The sequence below is a fragment of the Taudactylus pleione genome, unplaced genomic scaffold (assembly GCF_031769625.1).
Source record: "Taudactylus pleione unplaced genomic scaffold, aTauple2 ptg000258l, whole genome shotgun sequence".
Lineage (NCBI taxonomy): Eukaryota > Metazoa > Chordata > Amphibia > Anura > Myobatrachidae > Taudactylus > Taudactylus pleione.
This window is the reverse complement of record NW_028284660.1, coordinates 933,966-958,902: the sequence shown is the minus strand read 5'-3', so window position 1 is coordinate 958,902 and position 24,937 is coordinate 933,966. Positions and strand designations below refer to the sequence as shown.

Here is a 24,937-nt window from a genome sequence, read left to right as displayed (position 1 = left end):
TATGTGACTGAGCAGTGCCCCTTCTCCTGTGCGTAATGATCAGTGTGTGACAGTGATGTGTATAGATGTGACTGAGCAGTGCCCCTTCTCCTGTGTGTAATGATCAGTGTGTGACAGTGATGTGTATAGATGTGACTGAGCAGTGCCCCTTCTCCTGTGTGTAATGATCAGTGTGTGACAGTGATGTGTGTATATGTGACTGAGCAGTGCCCCTTCTCCTGTGTGTAATGATCAGTGTGTGACAGTGATGTGTATATATGTGACTGAGCAGTGCCCCTTCTCCCGTGTGTAATGATCAGTGTGTGACAGTGATGTGTGTATATGTGACTGAGCAGTGCCCCTTCTCCTGTGTGTAATGATCAGTGTGTGACAGTGATGTGTATAGATGTGACTGAGCAGTGCCCCTTCTCCTGTGTGTAATGATCAGTGTGTGACAGTGATGTGTATATATGTGACTGAGCAGTGCCCCTTCTCCTGTGTGTAATGATCAGTGTTTGACAGTGATGTGTGTATAGATGTGACTGAGCAGTGCCTCTTCTCCTGTGTGTAATGATCAGTGTGTGACAGTGATGTGTATAGATGTGACTGAGCAGTGCCCCTTCTCCTGTGTGTAATGATCAGTGTGTGACAGTGATGTGTATATGTGACTGAGCAGTGCCCCTTCTCCTGTGTGTAATGATCAGTGTGTGACAGTGATGTGTGTATAGATGTGACTGAGCAGTGCCCCTTCTCCTGTGTGTAATGATCAGTGTGTGACAGTGATGTGTATAGATGTGACTGAGCAGTGCCCCTTCTCCTGTGTGTAATGATCAGTGTGTGACAGTGATGTGTATAGATGTGACTGAGCAGTGCCCCTTCTCCTGTGCGTAATGATCAGTGTGTGACAGTGATGTGTATAGATGTGACTGAGCAGTGCCCCTTCTCCTGTGTGTAATGATCAGTGTGTGACAGTGATGTGTGTATATGTAACTGAGCAGTGCCCCTTCTCCTGTGCGTAATGATCAGTGTGTGACAGTGATGTGTATAGATGTGACTGAGCAGTGCCCCTTCTCCTGTGTGTAATGATCAGTGTGTGACAGTGATGTGTATAGATGTGACTGAGCAGTGCCCCTTCTCCTGTGTGTAATGATCAGTGTGTGACAGTGATGTGTATAGATGTGACTGAGCAGTGCCCCTTCTCCTGTGTGTAATGATCAGTGTGTGACAGTGATGTGTATAGATGTGACTGAGCAGTGCCCCTTCTCCTGTGTGTAATGATCAGTGTGTGACAGTGATGTGTATAGATGTGACTGAGCAGTGCCCCATCTCCTGTGTGTAATGATCAGTGTGTGACAGTGATGTGTATATATGTGACTGAGCAGTGCCCCTTCTCCTGTGTGTAATGATCAGTGTGTGACAGTGATGTGTATATATGTGACTGAGCAGTGCCCCTTCTCCTGTGTGTAATGATCAGTGTGTGACAGTGATGTGTGTATATGTGACTGAGCAGTGCCCCTTCTCCTGTGTGTAATGATCAGTGTGTGACAGTGATGTGTATATATGTGACTGAGCAGTGCCCCTTCTCCTGTGTGTAATGATCAGTGTGTGACAGTGATGTGTATATATGTGACTGAGCAGTGCCCCTTCTCCTGTGTGTAATGATCAGTGTGTGACAGTGATGTGTATATATGTGACTGAGCAGTGCCCCTTCTCCTGTGTGTAATGATCAGTGTGTGACAGTGATGTGTATAGATGTGACTGAGCAGTGCCCCTTCTCCTGTGTGTAATGATCAATGTGTGACAGTGATGTGTATAGATGTGACTGAGCAGTGCCCCTTCTCCTGTGTGTAATGATCAGTGTGTGACAGTGATGTGTATATATGTGACTGAGCAGTGCCCCTTCTCCTGTGTGTAATGATCAGTGTGTGATAGTGATGTGTGTATATAGTGACTGAGCAGTGTCCCTTCTCCTGTGTGTAATGATCAGTGTGTGACAGTGATGTGTATAGATGTGACTGAGCAGTGCCCCTTCTCCTGTGTGTAATGATCAGTGTGTGACAGTGATGTGTATAGATGTGACTGAGCAGTGCCCCTTCTCCTGTGTGTAATGATCAATGTGTGACAGTGATGTGTATAGATGTGACTGAGCAGTGCCCCTTCTCCTGTGTGTAATGATCAGTGTGTGACAGTGATGTGTATAGATGTGACTGAGCAGTGCCCCTTCTCCTGTGTGTAATGATCAGTGTGTGACAGTGATGTGTATATATGTGACTGAGCAGTGCCCCTTCTCCTGTGTGTAATGATCAGTATGTGACAGTGATGTGTATATATGTGACTGAGCAGTGCCCCTTCTCCTGTGTGTAATGATCAGTGTGTGACAGTGATGTGTGTATAGATGTGACTGAGCAGTGCCCCTTCTCCTGTGTGTAATGATCAGTGTGTGACAGTGATGTGTATAGATGTGACTGAGCAGTGCCCCTTCTCCTGTGTGTAATGATCAGTGTGTGACAGTGATGTGTATATATGTGACTGAGCAGTGCCCCTTCTCCTTTGTGTAATGATCAGTGTGTGACAGTGATGTGTATAGATGTGACTGAGCAGTGCCCCTTCTCCTGTGTGTAATGATCAGTGTGTGACAGTGATGTGTATAGATGTGACTGAGCAGTGCCCCTTCTCCTGTGCGTAATGATCAGTGTGTGACAGTGATGTATGTATAGATGTGACTGAGCAGTGCCCCTTCTCCTGTGTGTAATGATCAGTGTGTGACAGTGATGTGTATATATGTGACTGAGCAGCGCCCCTTCTCCTGTGTGTAATGATCAGTGTGTGACAGTGATGTGTATAGATGTGACTGAGCAGTGCCGCTTCTCCTGTGTGTAATGATCAGTGTGTGACAGTGATGTGTATAGATGTGACTGAGCAGTGCCCCTTCTCCTGTGCGTAATGATCAGTGTGTGACAGTGATGTGTATAGATGTGACTGAGCAGTGCCCCTTCTCCTGTGCGTAATGATCAGTGTGTGACAGTGATGTATGTATAGATGTGACTGAGCAGTGCCCCTTCTCCTGTGTGTAATGATCAGTGTGTGACAGTGATGTGACTGAGCAGTGCCCCTTCTCCTGTGTGTAATGATCAGTGTGTGACAGTGATGTGTATGGATGTGACTGTGCAGTGCCCCTTCTCCTGTGTGTAATGATCAGTGTGTGACAGTGATGTGTATAGATGTGACTTAGCAGTGCCCCTTCTCCCGTGTGTAATGATCAGTGTGTGACAGTGATGTGTATAGATGTGCTGAGCAGTGCCCCTTCTCCTGTGTGTAATGATCAGTGTGTGACAGTGATGTGTGTATAGATGTGACTGAGCAGTGCCCCTTCTCCTGTGTGTAATGATCAGTGTGTGACAGTGATGTGTATATATGTGACTGAGCAGCGCCCCTTCTCCTGTGTGTAATGATCAGTGTGTGACAGTGATGTGTGTATATATGTGACTGAGCAGTGCCCCTTCTCCTGTGTGTAATGATCAGTGTGTGACAGTGATGTGTATATATGTGACTGAGCAGTGCCCCTTCTCCTGTGTGTAATGATCAGTGTGTGACAGTGATGTGTATATATGTGACTGAGCAGTGCCTCTTCTCCTGTGCGTAATGATCAGTGTGTGACAGTGATGTGTATATATGTGACTGAGCAGTGCCCCTTCTCCTGTGTGTAATGATCAGTGTGTGACAGTGATGTGTATAGATGTGACTGAGCAGTGCCCCTTCTCCTATGCGTAATGATCAGTGTGTGACAGTGATGTGTATATATGTGACTGAGCAGTGCCCCTTCTCCTGTGTGTAATGATCAGTGTGTGACAGTGATGTGTATAGATGTGACTGAGCAGTGCCCCTTCTCCTGTGTGTAATGATCAGTGTGTGACAGTGATGTGTATATATGTGACTGAGCAGTGCCCCTTCTTCTGTGTGTAATGATCAGTGTGTGACAGTGATGTGTATATATGTGACTGAGCAGTGCCCCTTCTCCCGTGTGTAATCATCAGTGTGTGACAGTGATGTGTATAGATGTGACTGAGCAGTGCCCCTTCTCCTGTGTGTAATGATCAATGTGTGACAGTGATGTGTATAGATGTGACTGAGCAGTGCCCCTTCTCCTGTGTGTAATGATCAGTGTGTGACAGTGATGTGTATAGATGTGACTGAGCAGTGCCCCTTCTCCTGTGCGTAATGATCAGTGTGTGACAGTGATGTGTATATATGTGACTGAGCAGTGTCCCTTCTCCTGTGTGTAATGATCAGTGTGTGACAGTGATGTGTATAGATGTGACTGAGCAGTGCCCCTTCTCCTGTGTGTAATGATCAGTGTGTGACAGTGATGTGTGTATATATGTGACTGAGCAGTGCCCCTTCTCCTGTGTGTAATGATCAGTGTGTGACAGTGATGTGTATAGATGTGACTGAGCAGTGCCCCTTCTCCTGTGTGTAATGATCAGTGTGTGACAGTGATGTGTGTATAGATGTGACTGAGCAGTGCCCCTTCTCCTGTGTGTAATGATCAGTGTGTGACAGTGATGTGTATAGATGTGACTGAGCAGTGCCCCTTCTCCTGTGTGTAATGATCAGTGTGTGACAGTGATGTGTATAGATGTGACTGAGCAGTGCCCCTTCTCCTGTGTGTAATGATCAGTGTGTGACAGTGATGTATATATATGTGACTGAGCAGTGCCCCTTCTCCTGTGTGTAATGATCAGTGTGTGACAGTGATGTGTATAGATGTGACTGAGCAGTGCCCCTTCTCCTGTGTGTAATGATCAGTGTGTGACAGTGATGTGTATAGATGTGACTGAGCAGTGCCCCTTCTTCTGTGTGTAATGATCAGTGTGTGACAGTGATGTGTATGGATGTGACTGAGCAGTGCCCCTTCTCCTGTGTGTAATGATCAGTGTGTGACAGTGATGTGTGTATAGATGTGACTGAGCAGTGCCCCTTCTCCTGTGTGTAATGATCAGTGTGTGACAGTGATGTGTATAGATGTGACTGAGCAGCGCCCCTTCTCCTGTGTGTAATGATCAGTGTGTGACAGTGATGTGTATAGATGTGACTGAGCAGTGCCCCTTCTCCTGTGTGTAATGATCAGTGTGTGACAGTGATGTATATATATGTGACTGAGCAGTGTCCCTTCTCCTGTGTGTAATGATCAGTGTGTGACAGTGATGTGTATAGATGTGACTGAGCAGTGCCCCTTCTTCTGTGTGTAATGATCAGTGTGTGACAGTGATGTGTATGGATGTGACTGAGCAGTGCCCCTTCTCCTGTGTGTAATGATCAGTGTGTGACAGTGATGTGTATATATGTGACTGAGCAGTGCCCCTTCTGTGTGTAATGATCAGTGTGTGACAGTGATGTGTATATATGTGACTGAGCAGTGCCCCTTCTCCTGTGTGTAATGATCAGTGTGTGACAGTGATGTGTATAGATGTGACTGAGCAGTGCCCCTTCTCCTGTGTGTAATGATCAGTGTGTGACAGTGATGTGTATAGATGTGACTGAGCAGTGCCCCTTCTCCTGTGTGTAATGATCAGTGTGTGACAGTGATGTGTATAGATGTGACTGAGCAGTGCCCCTTTTCCTGTGTGTAATGATCAGTGTGTGACAGTGATGTGTATAGATGTGACTGAGCAGTGCCCCTTCTCCTGTGTGTAATGATCAGTGTGTGACAGTGATGTGTATATATGTGACTGAGCAGTGCCCCTTCTCCTGTGTGTAATGATCAATGTGTGACAGTGATGTGTATAGATGTGACTGAGCAGTGCCCCTTCTCCTGTGTGTAATGATCAGTGTGTGACAGTGATGTGTATAGATGTGACTGAGCAGTGCCCCTTCTCCTGTGTGTAATGATCAGTGTGTGACAGTGATGTGTATATATGTGACTGAGCAGTGCCCCTTCTCCTGTGTGTAATGATCAATGTGTGACAGTGATGTGTATAGATGTGACTGAGCAGTGCCCCTTCTCCTGTGTGTAATGATCAGTGTGTGACAGTGATGTGTGTATATGTGACTGAGCAGTGCCCCTTCTCCTGTGTGTAATGATCAGTGTGTGACAGTGATGTGACTGAGCAGTGCCCCTTCTCCTGTGTGTAATGATCAGTGTGTGACAGTGATGTGTGTATAGATGTGACTGAGCAGTGCCCCTTCTCCTGTGTGTAATGATCAGTGTGTGACAGTGATGTGTATAGATGTGACTGAGCAGCGCCCCTTCTCCTGTGCGTAATGATCAGTGTGTGACAGTGATGTGTATAGATGTGACTGAGCAGTGCCCCTTCTCCTGTGTGTAATGATCAGTGTGTGACAGTGATGTGTGTATATATGTGACTGAGCAGCGCCCCTTCTCCTGTGTGTAATGATCAGTGTGTGACAGTGATGTGTATAGATGTGACTGAGCAGTGCCCCTTCTCCTGTGTGTAATGATCAGTGTGTGACAGTGATGTGTGTATATGTGACTGAGCAGTGCCCCTTCTCCTGTGTGTAATGATCAGTGTGTGACAGTGATGTGTATATATGTGACTGAGCAGTGCCCCTTCTCCTGTGTGTAATGATCAGTGTGTGACAGTGATGTGTGTATATATGTGACTGAGCAGTGCCCCTTCTCCTGTGTGTAATGATCAGTGTGTGACAGTGATGTGTATAGATGTGACTGAGCAGTGCCCCTTCTCCTGTGTGTAATGATCAGTGTGTGACAGTGATGTGTGTATATGTGACTGAGCAGTGCCCCTTCTCCTGTGCGTAATGATCAGTGTGTGACAGTGATGTATGTATAGATGTGACTGAGCAGTGCCCCTTCTCCTGTGTGTAATGATCAGTGTGTGACAGTGATGTGTATAGATGTGACTGAGCATTTCCCCTTCTCCCGTGTGTAATGATCAGTGTGTGACAGTGATGTGTATGGATGTGACTGTGCAGTGCCCCTTCTCCTGTGTGTAATGATCAGTGTGTGACAGTGATGTGTATAGATGTGACTGAGCAGTGCCCCTTCTCCTGTGTGTAATGATCAGTGTGTGACAGTGATGTGTATAGATGTGACTGAGCAGTGCCCCTTCTCCTGTGTGTAATGATCAGTGTTTGACAGTGATGTGTGTATAGATGTGACTGAGCAGTGCCTCTTCTCCTGTGTGTAATGATCAGTGTGTGACAGTGATGTGTATATATGTGACTGAGCAGTGCCCCTTCTCCTGTGCGTAATGATCAGTGTGTGACAGTGATGTGTATAGATGTGACTGAGCAGTGCCCCTTCTCCTGTGTGTAATGATCAGTGTGTGACAGTGATGTGTATAGATGTGACTGAGCATTTCCCCTTCTCCTGTGTGTAATGATCAGTGTGTGACAGTGATGTGTATAGATGTGACTGAGCAGTGCCCCTTCTCCTGTGTGTAATGATCAGTGTGTGACAGTGATGTGTATATATGTGACTGAGCAGTGCCCCTTCTCCTGTGTGTAATGATCAGTGTTTGACAGTGATGTGTGTATAGATGTGACTGAGCAGTGCCTCTTCTCCTGTGTGTAATGATCAGTGTGTGACAGTGATGTGTATAGATGTGACTGAGCAGTGCCCCTTCTCCTGTGTGTAATGATCAGTGTGTGACAGTGATGTGTATATATGTGACTGAGCAGTGCCCCTTCTCCTGTGTGTAATGATCAGTGTGTGACAGTGATGTGTATATATGTGACTGAGCAGTGCCCCTTCTCCTGTGTGTAATGATCAGTGTGTGACAGTGATGTGTATAGATGTGACTGAGCAGTGCCCCTTCTCCTGTGTGTAATGATCAGTGTGTGACAGTGATGTGTATAGATGTGACTGAGCAGTGCCCCTTCTCCTGTGTGTAATGATCAGTGTGTGACAGTGATGTGTATAGATGTGACTGAGCAGCGCCCCTTCTCCTGTGTGTAATGATCAGTGTGTGACAGTGATGTGTATATATGTGACTGAGCAGTGCCCCTTCTCCTGTGTGTAATGATCAGTGTGTGACAGTGATGTGTATAGATGTGACTGAGCAGTGCCCCTTCTCCTGTGTGTAATGATCAGTGTGTGACAGTGATGTGTATATATGTGACTGAGCAGTGCCCCTTCTCCTGTGTGTAATGATCAGTGTGTGACAGTGATGTGTGTATAGATGTGACTGAGCAGTGCCCCTTCTCCTGTGTGTAATGATCAGTGTGTGACAGTGATGTGTATAGATGTGACTGAGCAGCGCCCCTTCTCCTGTGTGTAATGATCAGTGTGTGACAGTGATGTGTGTATAGATGTGACTGAGCAGTGCCTCTTCTCCTGTGTGTAATGATCAGTGTGTGACAGTGATGTGTATAGATGTGACTGAGCAGTGCCCCTTCTCCTGTGTGTAATGATCAGTGTGTGACAGTGATGTGACTGAGCAGTGCCTCTTCTCCTGTGTGTAATGATCAGTGTGTGACAGTGATGTGTATGGATGTGACTGAGCAGTGCCCCTTCTCCTGTGTGTAATGATCAGTGTGTGACAGTGATGTGTATAGATGTGACTGAGCAGTGCCCCTTCTCCTGTGTGTAATGATCAGTGTGTGACAGTGATGTGTGTATAGATGTGACTGAGCAGTGCCCCTTCTCCTGTGTGTAATGATCAGTGTGTGACAGTGATGTGTATAGATGTGACTGAGCAGTGCCCCTTCTCCTGTGTGTAATGATCAGTGTGTGACAGTGATGTGTATATATGTGACTGAGCAGTGCCCCTTCTCCTGTGTGTAATGATCAGTGTGTGACAGTGATGTGTATAGATGTGACTGAGCAGTGCCCCTTCTCCTGTGTGTAATGATCAGTGTGTGACAGTGATGTGTATATATGTGACTGAGCAGTGCCCCTTCTCCTTTGTGTAATGATCAGTCTGTGACAGTGATGTGTATATATGTGACTGAGCAGTGCCCCTTCTCCTGTGCGTAATGATCAGTGTGTGACAGTGATGTGTATAGATGTGACTGAGCAGTGCCCCTTCTCCTGTGTAATGATCAGTGTGTGACAGTGATGTGTATATATGTGACTGAGCAGTGCCCCTTCTCCTGTGTGTAATGATCAGTGTGTGACAGTGATGTGTATATATGTGACTGAGCAGTGCCCCTTCTCCTGTGTGTAATGATCAGTGTGTGACAGTGATGTGTATATATGTGACTGAGCAGTGCCCCTTCTCCTGTGTGTAATGATCAGTGTGTGACAGTGATGTGTATAGATGTGACTGAGCAGTGCCCCTTCTCCTGTGTGTAATGATCAGTGTGTGACAGTGATGTGTATATATGTGACTGAGCAGTGCCCCTTCTCCTGTGTGTAATGATCAATGTGTGACAGTGATGTGTATAGATGTGACTGAGCAGTGCCCCTTCTCCTGTGTGTAATGATCAGTGTGTGACAGTGATGTGTATAGATGTGACTGAGCAGTGCCCCTTCTCCTGTGTGTAATGATCAATGTGTGACAGTGATGTGTATAGATGTGACTGAGCAGTGCCCCTTCTCCTGTGTGTAATGATCAGTGTGTGACAGTGATGTGTATAGATGTGACTGAGCAGTGCCCCTTCTCCTGTGTGTAATGATCAGTGTGTGACAGTGATGTGTATATATGTGACTGAGCAGTGCCCCTTCTCCTGTGTGTAATGATCAGTGTGTGACAGTGATGTGTATATATGTGACTGAGCAGTGCCCCTTCTCCTGTGTGTAATGATCAATGTGTGACAGTGATGTGTATAGATGTGACTGTGCAGCGCCCCTTCTCCTGTGTGTAATGATCATTGTGTGACAGTGATGTGTATAGATGTGACTGAGCAGTGCCCCTTCTCCTGTGTGTAATGATCAGTGTGTGACAGTGATGTGTATAGATGTGACTGAGCAGTGCCCCTTCTCCTTTGTGTAATGATCAGTGTGTGACAGTGATGTGTATAGATGTGACTGAGCAGTGCCCCTTCTCCTGTGTGTAATGATCAGTGTGTGACAGTGATGTGTATAGATGTGACTGAGCAGTGCCCCTTCTCCTGTGCGTAATGATCAGTGTGTGACAGTGATGTATGTATAGATGTGACTGAGCAGTGCCCCTTCTCCTGTGTGTAATGATCAGTGTGTGACAGTGATGTGTATATATGTGACTGAGCAGCGCCCCTTCTCCTGTGTGTAATGATCAGTGTGTGACAGTGATGTGTATAGATGTGACTGAGCAGTGCCGCTTCTCCTGTGTGTAATGATCAGTGTGTGACAGTGATGTGTATAGATGTGACTGAGCAGTGCCCCTTCTCCTGTGCGTAATGATCAGTGTGTGACAGTGATGTATGTATAGATGTGACTGAGCAGTGCCCCTTCTCCTGTGTGTAATGATCAGTGTGTGACAGTGATGTGTATGGATGTGACTGTGCAGTGCCCCTTCTCCCGTGTGTAATGATCAGTGTGTGACAGTGATGTGTATAGATGTGCTGAGCAGTGCCCCTTCTCCTGTGTGTAATGATCAGTGTGTGACAGTGATGTGTATGGATGTGACTGTGCAGTGCCCCTTCTCCCGTGTGTAATGATCAGTGTGTGACAGTGATGTGTATAGATGTGCTGAGCAGTGCCCCTTCTCCCGTGTGTAATGATCAGTGTGTGACAGTGATGTGTATATATGTGACTGAGCAGTGCCCCTTCTCCTGTGTGTAATGATCAGTGTGTGACAGTGATGTGTATGGATGTGACTGAGCAGTGCCCCTTCTCCTGTGTGTAATGATCAGTGTGTGACAGTGATGTGTATATATGTGACTGAGCAGTGCCCCTTCTCCTGTGTGTAATGATCAGTGTGTGACAGTGATGTGTATAGATGTGACTGAGCAGTGCCCCTTCTCCTGTGTGTAATGATCAGTGTGTGACAGTGATGTGTATAGATGTGACTGAGCAGTGCCTCTTCTCCTGTGCGTAATGATCAGTGTGTGACAGTGATGTGTATATATGTGACTGAGCAGTGCCCCTTCTCCTGTGTGTAATGATCAGTGTGTGACAGTGATGTGTATATATGTGACTGAGCAGTGCCCCTTCTCCTGTGTGTAATGATCAGTGTGTGACAGTGATGTGTGTATATATGTGACTGAGCAGTGCCCCTTCTCCTGTGTGTAATGATCAGTGTGTGACAGTGATGTGTATATATGTGACTGAGCAGTGCCCCTTCTCCTGTGTGTAATGATCAGTGTGTGACAGTGATGTGTATATATGTGACTGAGCAGTGCCTCTTCTCCTGTGCGTAATGATCAGTGTGTGACAGTGATGTGTATATATGTGACTGAGCAGTGCCCCTTCTCCTGTGCGTAATGATCAGTGTGTCACAGTGATGTGTATAGATGTGACTGAGCAGTGCCCCTTCTCCTGTGTGTAATGATCAGTGTGTGACAGTGATGTGTATATATGTGACTGAGCAGTGCCTCTTCTCCTGTGTGTAATGATCAGTGTGTGACAGTGATGTGTATGGATGTGACTGAGCAGTGCCCCTTCTCCTGTGCGTAATGATCAGTGTGTGACAGTGATGTGTATATATGTGACTGAGCAGTGCCCCTTCTCCTGTGTGTAATGATCAGTGTGTGACAGTGATGTGTATAGATGTGACTGAGCAGTGCCCCTTCTCCTGTGTGTAATGATCAGTGTGTGACAGTGATGTGTATATATGTGACTGAGCAGTGCCCCTTCTCCTGTGTGTAATGATCAGTGTGTGACAGTGATGTGTATATGTGACTGAGCAGTGCCCCTTCTCCTGTGTGTAATGATCAGTGTGTGACAGTGATGTGTATATATGTGACTGAGCAGTGCCCCTTCTTCTGTGTGTAATGATCAGTGTGTGACAGTGATGTGTATATATGTGACTGAGCAGTGCCCCTTCTCCCGTGTGTAATGATCAGTGTGTGACAGTGATGTGTATAGATGTGACTGAGCAGTGCCCCTTCTCCTGTGTGTAATGATCAATGTGTGACAGTGATGTGTATAGATGTGACTGAGCAGTGCCCCTTCTCCTGTGTGTAATGATCAGTGTGTGACAGTGATGTGTATAGATGTGACTGTGCAGTGCCCCTTCTCCTGTGTGTAATGATCAGTGTGTGACAGTGATGTGTATATATATGTGACTGAGCAGTGCCCCTTCTCCTGTGTGTAATGATCAGTGTGTGACAGTGATGTGACTGAGCAGTGCCCCTTCTCCTGTGTGTAATGATCAGTGTGTGACAGTGATGTATATATATGTGACTGAGCAGTGTCCCTTCTCCTGTGTGTAATGATCAGTGTGTGACAGTGATGTGTATAGATGTGACTGAGCAGTGCCCCTTCTCCTGTGTGTAATGATCAGTGTGTGACAGTGATGTGTGTATATATGTGACTGAGCAGTGCCCCTTCTCCTGTGTGTAATGATCAGTGTGTGACAGTGATGTGTATAGATGTGACTGAGCAGTGCCCCTTCTCCTGTGTGTAATGATCAGTGTGTGACAGTGATGTGACTGAGCAGTGCCCCTTCTCCTGTGTGTAATGATCAGTGTGTGACAGTGATGTATATATATGTGACTGAGCAGTGTCCCTTCTCCTGTGTGTAATGATCAGTGTGTGACAGTGATGTATATATATGTGACTGAGCAGTGCCCCTTCTCCTGTGTGTAATGATCAGTGTGTGACAGTGATGTATATATATGTGACTGAGCAGTGTCCCTTCTCCTGTGTGTAATGATCAGTGTGTGACAGTGATGTGTATATATATGTGACTGAGCAGTGTCCCTTCTCCTGTGTGTAATGATCAGTGTGTGACAGTGATGTGTATAGATGTGACTGAGCAGTGCCCCTTCTTCTGTGTGTAATGATCAGTGTGTGACAGTGATGTGTATGGATGTGACTGAGCAGTGCCCCTTCTCCTGTGTGTAATGATCAGTGTGTGGCAGTGATGTGTATATATGTGACTGAGCAGTGCCCCTTCTCCCGTGTGTAATGATCAGTGTGTGGCAGTGATGTGTATATATGTGACTGAGCAGTGCCCCTTCTCCTGTGTGTAATGATCAGTGTGTGACAGTGATGTATATATATGTGACTGAGCAGTGCCCCTTCTCCTGTGTGTAATGATCAGTGTGTGACAGTGATGTGTATATATGTGACTGAGCAGTGCCCCTTCTCCTGTGTGTAATGATCAGTGTGTGACAGTGATGTGACTGAGCAGTGCCCCTTCTCCTGTGTGTAATGATCAGTGTGTGACAGTGATGTGTATAGATGTGACTGAGCAGTGCCCCTTCTCCTGTGTGTAATGATCAGTGTGTGACAGTGATGTGTATATATGTGACTGAGCAGTGCCCCTTCTCCTGTGTGTAATGATCAGTGTGTGACAGTGATGTGTGTATAGATGTGACTGAGCAGTGCCCCTTCTCCTGTGTGTAATGATCAGTGTGTGACAGTGATGTGTATAGATGTGACTGAGCAGTGCCCCTTCTCCTGTGTGTAATGATCAGTGTGTGACAGTGATGTGTGTATAGATGTGACTGAGCAGTGCCTCTTCTCCTGTGTGTAATGATCAGTGTGTGACAGTGATGTGTATAGATGTGACTGAGCAGTGCCCCTTCTCCTGTGTGTAATTATCAGTGTGTGACAGTGATGTGTATATATGTGACTGAGCAGTGCCCCTTCTCCTGTGTGTAATGATCAGTGTGTGACAGTGATGTGTATAGATGTGACTGAGCAGTGCCCCTTCTCCTGTGTGTAATGATCAGTGTGTGACAGTGATGTGTATATATGTGACTGAGCAGTGCCCCTTCTCCTGTGTGTAATGATCAGTGTGTGACAGTGATGTGTATATATGTGACTGAGCAGTGCCCCTTCTCCTGTGTAATGATCAGTGTGTGACAGTGATGTGTATATATGTGACTGAGCAGTGCCCCTTCTCCTGTGTGTAATGATCAGTGTGTGACAGTGATGTGTATATATGTGACTGAGCAGTGCCTCTTCTCCTGTGCGTAATGATCAGTGTGTGACAGTGATGTGTATATATGTGACTGAGCAGTGCCCCTTCTCCTGTGTGTAATGATCAGTGTGTGACAGTGATGTGTATAGATGTGACTGAGCAGTGCCCCTTCTCCTGTGTGTAATGATCAGTGTGTGACAGTGATGTGTATATATGTGACTGAGCAGTGCCCCTTCTCCTGTGCGTAATGATCAGTGTGTGACAGTGATGTGTATATATGTGACTGAGCAGTGCCCCTTCTCCTGTGTGTAATGATCAGTGTGTGACAGTGATGTGTGTATATATGTGACTGAGCAGTGCCCCTTCTCCTGTGTGTAATGATCAGTGTGTGACAGTGATGTGTATATATGTGACTGAGCAGTGCCCCTTCTCCTGTGCGTAATGATCAGTGTGTGACAGTGATGTGTATATATGTGACTGAGCAGTGCCCCTTCTCCTGTGCGTAATGATCAGTGTGTGACAGTGATGTGTATAGATGTGACTGAGCAGTGCCCCTTCTCCTGTGTGTAATGATCAGTGTGTGACAGTGATGTGTATAGATGTGACTGAGCAGTGCCCCTTCTCCTGTGTGTAATGATCAGTGTGTGACAGTGATGTGTATATATGTGACTGAGCAGTGCCCCTTCTCCTGTGTGTAATGATCAGTGTGTGACAGTGATGTGACTGAGCAGTGCCCCTTTTCCTGTGTGTAATGATCAGTGTGTGACAGTGATGTGTATATATGTGACTGTGCAGTGCCTCTTCTCCTGTGTAATGATCAGTGTGTGACAGTGATGTGTATAGATGTGACTGAGCAGTGCCCCTTTTCCTGTGTGTAATGATCAGTGTGTGACAGTGATGTGTATATATGTGACTGAGCAGTGCCTCTTCTCCTGTGTAATGATCAGTGTGTGACAGTGATGTGTATAGATGTGACTGAGCAGTGCCCCTTCTCCTGTGTGTAATGATCAGTGTGTGACAGTGATGTGTATATATGTGACTGAGCAGTGCCCCTTCTCCTGTGTGTAATGATCAGTGTGTGACAGTGATGTGTATAGATGTGACTGAGCAGTGCCCCTTCTCCTGTGTGTAATGATCAGTGTGTGACAGTGATGTGTATAGATGTGACTGAGCAGTGCCCCTTCTCCTGTGTATATTGATCAGTGTGTGACAGTGATGTGTATATATGTGACTGAGCAGTGCCCCTTCTCCTGTGTGTAATGATCAGTCTGTGACAGTGATGTGTATATATGTGACTGAGCAGTGCCCCTTCTCCTGTGTGTAATGATCAGTGTGTGACAGTGATGTGTATATAGTGACTGAGCGGTGCCCCTTCTCCTGTGTGTAATGATCAGTGTGTGACAGTGATGTGTATAGATGTGACTGAGCAGTGCCCCTTCTCCTGTGTGTAATGATCAGTGTGTGACAGTGATGTGTATAGATGTGACTGAGCAGTGCCCCTTCTCCTGTGTGTAATGATCAGTGTGTGACAGTGATGTATATATATGTGACTGAGCAGTGTCCCTTCTCCTGTGTGTAATGATCAGTGTGTGACAGTGATGTGTATAGATGTGACTGAGCAGTGCCCCTTCTTCTGTGTGTAATGATCAGTGTGTGACAGTGATGTGTATAGATGTGACTGAGCAGTGCCCCTTCTCCTGTGTGTAATGATCAGTGTGTGACAGTGATGTGTATATATGTGACTGAGCAGTGCCCCTTCTGTGTGTAATGATCAGTGTGTGACAGTGATGTGTATATATGTGACTGAGCAGTGCCCCTTCTCCTGTGTGTAATGATCAGTGTGTGACAGTGATGTGTATATATGTGACTGAGCAGTGCCCCTTCTCCTGTGTGTAATGATCAGTGTGTGACAGTGATGTGTATATATGTGACTGAGCAGTGCCCCTTCTCCTGTGTGTAATGATCAGTGTGTGACAGTGATGTGTATATATGTGACTGAGCAGTGCCCCTTCTCCTGTGTGTAATGATCAGTGTGTGACAGTGATGTGTATAGATGTGACTGAGCAGTGCCCCTTTTCCTGTGTGTAATGATCAGTGTGTGACAGTGATGTGTATAGATGTGACTGAGCAGTGCCCCTTTTCCTGTGTGTAATGATCAGTGTGTGACAGTGATGTGTATAGATGTGACTGAGCAGTGCCCCTTCTCCTGTGTGTAATGATCAGTGTGTGACAGTGATGTGTATAGATGTGACTGAGCAGTGCCCCTTCTCCTGTGTGTAATGATCAGTGTGTGACAGTGATGTGTATATATGTGACTGAGCAGTGCCCCTTCTCCTGTGTGTAATGATCAGTGTGTGACAGTGATGTGTATATATGTGACTGAGCAGTGCCCCTTCTCCTGTGTGTAATGATCAGTGTGTGACAGTGATGTGTATAGATGTGACTGAGCAGTGCCCCTTCTCCTGTGTGTAATGATCAGTGTGTGACAGTGATGTGTATATATGTGACTGAGCAGTGCCCCTTCTCCTGTGTGTAATGATCAGTGTGACAGTGATGTGTATATATGTGACTGAGCAGTGCCCCTTCTCCTGTGTGTAATGATCAATGTGTGACAGTGATGTGTATAGAAGTGACTGAGCAGTGCCCCTTCTCCTGTGTGTAATGATCAGTGTGTGACAGTGATGTGTATATATGTGACTGAGCAGTGCCCCTTCTCCTGTGTGTAATGATCAGTATGTGACAGTGATGTGTATATATGTGACTGAGCAGTGCCCCTTCTCCTGTGTGTAATGATCAGTGTGACAGTGATGTGTATAGATGTGACTGAGCAGTGCCCCTTCTCCTGTGTGTAGTGATCAGTGTGTGACAGTGATGTGTATAGATGTGACTGAGCAGTGCCCTTCTCCTGTGTGTAATGATCAGTGTGTGACAGTGATGTGTATGGATGTGACTGAGCAGTGCCCCTTCTCCTGTGTGTAATGATCAGTGTGTGACAGTGATGTGTATATATGTGACTGAGCAGTGCCCCTTCTCCTGTGTGTAATGATCAGTGTGTGACAGTGATGTGTATAGATGTGACTGAGCAGTGCCCCTTCTCCTGTGTGTAATGATCAGTGTGTGACAGTGATGTGTATAGATGTGACTGAGCAGTGCCCCTTCTCCTGTGTGTAATGATCAGTGTGTGACAGTGATGTGTATATATGTGACTGAGCAGTGCCCCTTCTCCTGTGTGTAATGATCAGTGTGTGACAGTGATGTGTATATATGTGACTGAGCAGCGCCCCTTCTCCTGTGTGTAATGATCATTGTGTGACAGTGATGTGTATAGATGTGACTGAGCAGTGCCCCTTCTCCTGTGTGTAATGATCAGTGTGTGACAGTGATGTGTGTATATGTGACTGAGCAGTGCCCCTTCTCCTGTGTGTAATGATCAGTGTGACAGTGATGTGTATATATGTGACTGAGCAGTGCCCCTTCTCCTGTGTGTAATGATCAGTGTGTGACAGTGATGTGTGTATATGTGACTGAGCAGTGCCCCTTCTCCTGTGTGTAATGATCAGTGTGTGACAGTGATGTGTATATATGTGACTGAGCAGTGCCTCTTCTCCTGTGTAATGATCAGTGTGTGACAGTGACGTGTATAGATGTGACTGAGCAGTGCCCCTTCTCCTGTGTGTAATGATCAGTGTGTGACAGTGATGTGTATATAGTGACTGAGCAGTGCCCCTTCTCCTGTGTGTAATGATCAGTGTGTGACAGTGATGTGTATGGATGTGACTGAGCAGTGCCTCTTCTCCTGTGTAATGATCAGTGTGTGACAGTGATGTGTATAGATGTGACTGAGCAGTGCCCCTTCTCCTGTGTGTAATGATCAGTGTGTGACAGTGATGTGTATATATGTGACTGAGCAGTGCCCCTTCTCCCGTGTGTAATGATCAGTGTGTGACAGTGATGTGACTGAGCAGTGTCCCTTCTCCTGTGTGTAATGATCAGTGTGTGACAGTGATGTGTATATATGTGACTGAGCAGTGCCCCTTCTCCTGTGTGTAATGATCAGTGTGTGACAGTGATGTGTATAGATGTGACTGAGCAGTGCCCCTTCTCCTGTGTGTAATGATCAGTGTGTGACAGTGATGTGTATATATGTGACTGAGCAGTGCCCCTTCTCCTGTGTGTAGTGATCAGTGTGTGACAGTGATGTGTATATATGTGACTGAGCAGTGCCCCTTCTCCTGTGTGTAATGATCAGTGTGTGACAGTGATGTGTATAGATGTGACTGAGCAGTGCCCCTTCTTCTGTGTGTAATGATCAGTGTGTGACAGTGATGTGTATGGATGTGACTGAGCAGTGCCCCTTCTCCTGTGTGTAATGATCAGTGTGTGACAGTGATGTGTGTATATGTGAATGAGCAGTGTCCCTTCTCCTGTGTAATGATCAGTGTGTGACAGTGATGTGTATATATGTGACTGAGCAGTGCCTCTTCTCCTGTGTGTAATGATCAGTGTGTGACAGTGATGTGTATATATATGTGACTGAGCAGTGCCCCTTTTCCTGTGTGTAATGATCAGTGTGTGACAGTGATGTGTATATATATGTGACTGAGCAGTGTCCCTTCTCCTGTGTGTAATGATCAGTGTGTGACAGTGATGTGTCTATATGTGACTGAGCAGTGCCCCTTCTCCTGTGTGTAATGATCAGTGTGTGACAGTGATGTGTATATATGTGACTGAGCAGTGTCCCTTCTCCCGTGTGTAATGATCAGTGTGTGACAGTGATGTATGTATAGATGTGACTGAGCAGTGCCCCTTCTCCTGTGTGTAATGATCAGTGTGTGACAGTGATGTGTATAGATGTGACTGAGCAGTGCCCCTTCTCCTGTGTGTAATGATCAGTGTGTGACAGTGATGTGTATAGATGTGACTGAGCAGTGCCCCTTCTCCTGTGTGTAATGATCAGTGTGTGACAGTGATGTGTATATAGTGACTGAGCAGTGCCCCTTCTCCTGTGTGTAATGATCAGTGTGTGACAGTGATGTGTATAGATGTGACTGAGCAGTGCCCCTTCTCCTGTGTGTAATGATCAGTGTGTGACAGTGATGTGTATATATGTGACTGAGCAGTGCCCCTTCTCCTGTGTGTAATGATCAGTGTGTGACAGTGATGTGTATAGATGTGACTGAGCAGTGCCCCTTGTCCTGTGTGTAATGATCAGTGTGTGACAGTGATGTGTATAGATGTGAATGAGCAGTGCCCCTTCTCCTGTGTGTAATGATCAGTGTGTGACAGTGATGTGTATAGATGTGACTGAGCAGTGCCCCTTCTCCTGTGTGTAATGATCAGTGTGTGACAGTGATGTGTATATGTGACTGAGCAGTGCCCCTTCTCCTGTGTGTAATGATCAGTGTGTGACAGTGATGTGTATATATGTGACTGAGCAGTGCCCCTTCTCCTGTGTGTAATGATCAGTGTGTGACAGTGATGTGTATATATGTGACTGAGCAGTGCCCCTTCTCCTGTGTGTAATGATCAGTGTGTGACAGTGATGTGTATATATGTGACTGAGCAGTGCCCCTTCTCCTGTGTGTAATGATCAGTGTGTGACAGTGATGTGTATATGTGACTGAGCAGTGCCCCTTCTCCTGTGTGTAATGATCAGTGTGTGACAGTGATGTGTATAGATGTGACTGAGCAGTGCCCCTTCTCCTGTGTGTAATGATCAGTGTGTGACAGTGATGTGTGTATATATGTGACTGAGCAGTGCCCTTTCTCCTGTGTAATGATCAGTGTGTGACAGTGATGTGTATAGATGTGACTGAGCAGTGTCCCTTCTCCTGTGTAATGATCAGTGTGTGACAGTGATGTGTATATATGTGACTGAGCAGTGCCCCTTCTCCTGTGTGTAATGATCAGTGTGTGACAGTGATGTGTATAGATGTGACTGAGCAGTGCCCCTTCTCCTGTGTAATGATCAGTGTGACAGTGATGTGTATATATGTGACTGAGCAGTGCCCCTTCTCCTGTGTGTAATGATCATTGTGTGACAGTGATGTGTATATATGTGACTGAGCAGTGCCCCTTCTCCTGTGTGTAATGATCAGTGTGTGACAGTGATGTGTATATATGTGACTGAGCAGTGCCCCTTCTCCTGTGTGTAATGATCAGTGTGTGACAGTGATGTGTATAGATGTGACTGAGCAGTGCCCCTTCTCCTGTGTGTAATGATCAGTGTGTGACAGTGATGTGTATAGATGTGACTGAGCAGTGCCCCTTCTCCTGTGTGTAATGATCATTGTGTGACAGTGATGTGTATATATGTGACTGAGCAGTGCCCCTTCTCCTGTGTGTAATGATCAGTGTGTGACAGTGATGTGTATATATGTGACTGAGCAGTGTCCCTTCTCCTGTGTGTAATGATCAGTGTGTGACAGTGATGTGTATATATGTGACTGAGCAGTGCCCCTTCTCCTGTGTGTAATGATCAGTGTGTGACAGTGATGTGTATATATGTGACTGAGCAGTGCCCCTTCTCCTGTGTGTAATGATCAGGCCTTGTAGCTAAGTGTCATATAACATAAATACAATATCACATTAATACTAATAGTATTGTAATTTCTACACTCCGTAAATCACAGCATATCACATAATGGAACAGGAGACATGATGATTATTAATCTAGGAAACAAAAAATGGGACATTGTCTGTTGCAAACAATTGCTTAGATCAGGGGTATACAACATGTATATACACATATATAAGTTCGTTCATAGTTTTTTTTTTATATAATATCATTTCTTTGCCCACACAATCTGATACTTCATATCCAGTGTTCTCCCCAGAATTTTTTTCCAGCAGGTCGTATCAAAAAGTGGGCGTCCGGGGGCCTTTGCAATAATAAAATGTTTTAAACCCTGACCTTATAATGATTTAAACTTGAGATAACATTTTATATATTAATTATCTTAGAGGCCCAGTCGTCTGCAGCTTTTTCATAATCAAAGTTTGTAGGATCTGGTCCCTCTATCAGCACTGAATTTATTTTTTATACAGCTCCCGTATTACAGTGTCCCCCACAGGCAGGCTCCCATATTACAGTGTCCCCCACAGGCAGGCTCCCGTATTACAGTGTCCCCCACAGGCAGGCTCCTGTATTACAGTGTCCCCCACAGGCAGGCTCCTGTATTACAGTGTCCCCCACAGGCAGGCTCCTGTATTACAGTGTCCCCCACAGGCAGGCTCCCCTATTACAGTGTCCCCCACAGGCATGCTCCCCTATTACAGTGTCCCCCACAGGCAGGCTCCCCTATTACAGTGTCCCCCACAGGCAGGCTCCCCTATTACAGTGTCCCCCACAGGCAGGCTCCCCTATTACAGTGTCCCCCACAGGCAGGCTCCCCTATTACAGTGTCCCCCACTGGCAGGCTCCCCTATTACAGTGTCCCCCACTGGCAGGCTCCCCTATTACAGTGTCCCCCACTGGCAGGCTCCTAAATTCTGTCCCCACAGATTTTTTTTTTTCCAGCTCCTTCACAGACAATGTGATGCAGTACTACTCTCTTTAATATATTCAGGCGACTGTTCCCGCAGCGCACCCTTGGTTTTATATATAGGGGGAGGGGTCTCTGCCCTCCAGCCTGACACCACCTTGTACTGTGACAGGCCCGAGCTGCACCACCCGGCACTCTCCCTGCCCCAGTGCGTCGCATCCCTGTACAACCTACTGCCCGGCACTCCCTCCACCCCGATGCGCCGCGTCCTGTCGCCCAGAACCCTCACTAACGTGTCCTTATCGCCGGCGGACACAGATGGCAGACAGACTGGGAGCCTCCAATGGGAAGGACATGTGACGTCGGCGTCGCATCCAGCATCCGTGGCAACAAGGGCACATTGAGGGTGACCGGGCAACAGGGGACACGGCTCATTGGGGCGGGGGAAAGTGCCGGGCAGCAGCTGTTTCTTGCCGAGTGGTGCGTCTGTAAAAAACAGCCTGGGAGAGAACACCGATGTCTGCACGCCTTCATCATTGATCAAACTGTTCTGTGTTGTTGCAGATGTGGGGTGTGACGCAGTTGCTGTGGGGGAGCCGCCCTCTGGGCCCCGTGCTGTCCCAGGTTTCCCGCTCTTTTTCTCTCGGTGAGTTTCACTGCAAATAACACGTTGAACTCTGGTTTATCTTTGTGCACAGGTTTATTTTTAGGTCTGTGTAGGTCAGTGTTTAAGAACCTTCATGTGAGCAGCCATTTCAGAGAACAATTTGGTTACACGTGGGGCCGTATTATGTTGTTTGGTTGGTTCTGGCACTGCCACAGACATCCGCCCCTGCTCCACTCGGTCAGGCAGCCGTCCCACCCATGCGGTCCCCTTGATCTGAGCCCACGCACAGTACACTGAATTCACCAGCTGACAATGCACTTTGTGCTGCAGTGCTTTCCTTGTCACTGGTGAGTTATTTGCCCTTAGCCTTACCATGACGCTGAATGCGTTCTAACCCTGACCCTGTTGGAGACTAGAGTGTAACATTATGGGCGGAATTCAATTGTTTTTGTGGCCCGGATCTCCCGTCTAGAGTGACGGGAGATCGCGGGCCGCTATTCAATTGTGCCAGCTTTTCACGCTGATGGCACCCAAAGTGGTCGGGTTTAGCCGCGTAAATCGGCTAACCCCGACCAAAGTGCTGGGCACAATCGCGAGAAGTGCCGTTTGGGCGCCCAAACAGGACACTTTTCGCCGATTTCAGCCCGCACCCCTCTGGGGCTGCGAGCTGAAATTGAGCGCTAGCAGCTGATCGCACCCGACAGGAGCAACAATTGAATAGCTCCGTCAGGCGCGAAGGGGAGAATAATCAATTGAATTCCGCCCTATTATGTAAAGCCTGGCTGCTGTGCAGGATCCTTGTAGAGACTCGGTGGGCCTGCACACCCTCAGATGATAAGTAGTGTGCACATTTTTTGACTGATATTTTAAAAGTTCTGAAAACATTTTTATTTATTTTAATAATGGATTCATTTATATACCAGAATGCTGTATTTATTTAAAAAAAAAAAAAAAAATTCCCTAAATTCGGGACGTGCAAAAGGTTTCCCTATAAACGCCACCATTTAGTGAATACATTAGCAGTTTGTGCTGCTGTTTTTGTTTCCCACCTCCCCCCCCCCCCCCGTATTGTAACATCTGTCACTACTTACCACACTGATTGTGATCCCCGCTGCTAGGATATAGTGGGGCGTTTGCCTTAGAGCACAGGTTCTCAAACTCGGTCCTCGGGACCCCAAACAGTGCATGTTTTCCAGGTCTCCTCACAGAATCACAAGTGAAATTATTAGCTCCACCTGTAGATCTTTTAAAATGTGTCAGTGAGTAATGAATACACCTGTGCTCCTGCTGGGTGACCTGTGTGGGGGTCCTGAGGACCGAGTTTGAAAACCACTGTCTTAGAGCAGAACTCAGGGTGCTGTCTCTCTTGCAGGACGCTGCAGTCTACGCCGGGATTGTGTACCAAAGCCCAAAAACACTGATCGTTGGGACAACAAGAGATCACTATTTGGTGTTTATGATAATATCGGAATTTTGGGTAAGTGTGGTTTTTTTTTGTTTTGTTTTGCAGTCCTTTAGTATTATTATTATTTATGTAATGTCAGCATGTTCCTCACAGCATATTATAATGGAAAAAAGCACAGTAACAAGATGAGATTGTATTTTAATAGAGACAGTGCTGAGGACAAGCCACTTATGGCGTATTGTTCAGCCAATGTGAAAAGTGCTTAGAGAATGAGATGATCGGGTCAGAGGGCTGTAGGAGTATAGATGACTGTACAGTAAGTATGTGTATTGTGTAGTGGGGTGGTAATTGATTAGAATAGAATAAAGAGTGTGGACCGGTTGGAATAGGGGCTTAATACGATAGGTTGGAGATTTGACAAGCGGCATGACGAGGTGATATTTCAGGGAACGCTCGACAGTTCGGAGACTAGAGTAAAGTCTTGTACGAGGGAGGGCATCCCGCACAGGGAAGAAACTGGAGCCGGGAATGGGTGTGTATGAGGTGCAGATATTGGGTAGAACATGAGGGTCAATTGGGGGTTATTTTGAGATAATCTATGTTGGTGCAGCTTAGTTAATGATCTATTATGTTAGTGGTGTTTTTATACTTCGATCGGTAACATACAGGCAATCCATTTAACCCATGACAGCGGAGCAGCAGAAGAACATCTAGGATTGTATATGCCTTTTGCACCTATAGGAACATAGTCTGTGTAGCCACACGTATCCTTTGTATATGTAAATACTGTGGGGGGCTGTTGTATTGTTACATACAGGGGGAGATGTACTAAATCGTGGAGAGTGATAAAGTTCCAAACAATCCGCTCCTAACTGTCACTTTACAGGCTGGGTTTGAAAAATTAGTTAGGAGCTGAGTGGTCGGTACTTTATCACTCTCCAAGGCTTAGTACATCTCCCCCACAATTCTTACTTAGAAGTTGGTTACGTGTGTTGTGCGTAAAGAACCAGGACAGTGGGCAGAGAAAAGAGAATAGAAGATAGTGTACACCTAATATCCGAGGGATGAGGATCAAGTGGATGCTGTCGTCTTACCGATTGTAAGACTGAGTCGGGTAGTGGGTAATCTGACCCCCTTCCCATAGCTGCATGAATATATGCAAATGGCGCAGTCACCTAGATTTGTATTTAGACACCCCGCATCACACATCTCTCATAACCCCCCACCCCCCCTGCGCCTATGCAAATCCAAACGCAGCATCTGCCGCAGATTCCTCGCTGATCGGCCGTAGTGACACTAGAGTCGCGGAGAACGGCCGTCTGTACTGAGACGGAGGAGAACTTTTTTACTGTGTAGGGGATCGCAGATGCAGGCTGCGACACGGCCCCAAAAGGGACTAGATGCGCGTATTATTGGCACCACTCCCCTGTTACATCTCCCAAACAATCCCTGACTTTCAATCACACTGCGAGTAAATAGTCGCTGCGAGCAACTACAGAAATGTACATTGACGCCTGGGCAGTTTACT

At 46.4% G+C, this 24,937-nt stretch overlaps 1 protein-coding gene across 2 annotated transcripts in view; it reads left to right on the top strand.

Moving 5' to 3' along the window:
- MRPL51 (mitochondrial ribosomal protein L51) overlaps positions 1 to 24,937 on the top strand; it is a 42,280-nt gene that overhangs the window by 16,853 nt on the left and 490 nt on the right. For both annotated transcript variants that reach the window (XM_088480931.1, XM_088480930.1), the window contains exons 2-3: positions 21,962 to 22,043; positions 23,377 to 23,481. In XM_088480931.1, the coding sequence (XP_088337057.1) occupies positions 21,962 to 22,043; positions 23,377 to 23,481 (187 nt within the window). The remainder of the gene's footprint in view (positions 1 to 21,961; positions 22,044 to 23,376; positions 23,482 to 24,937) is intronic.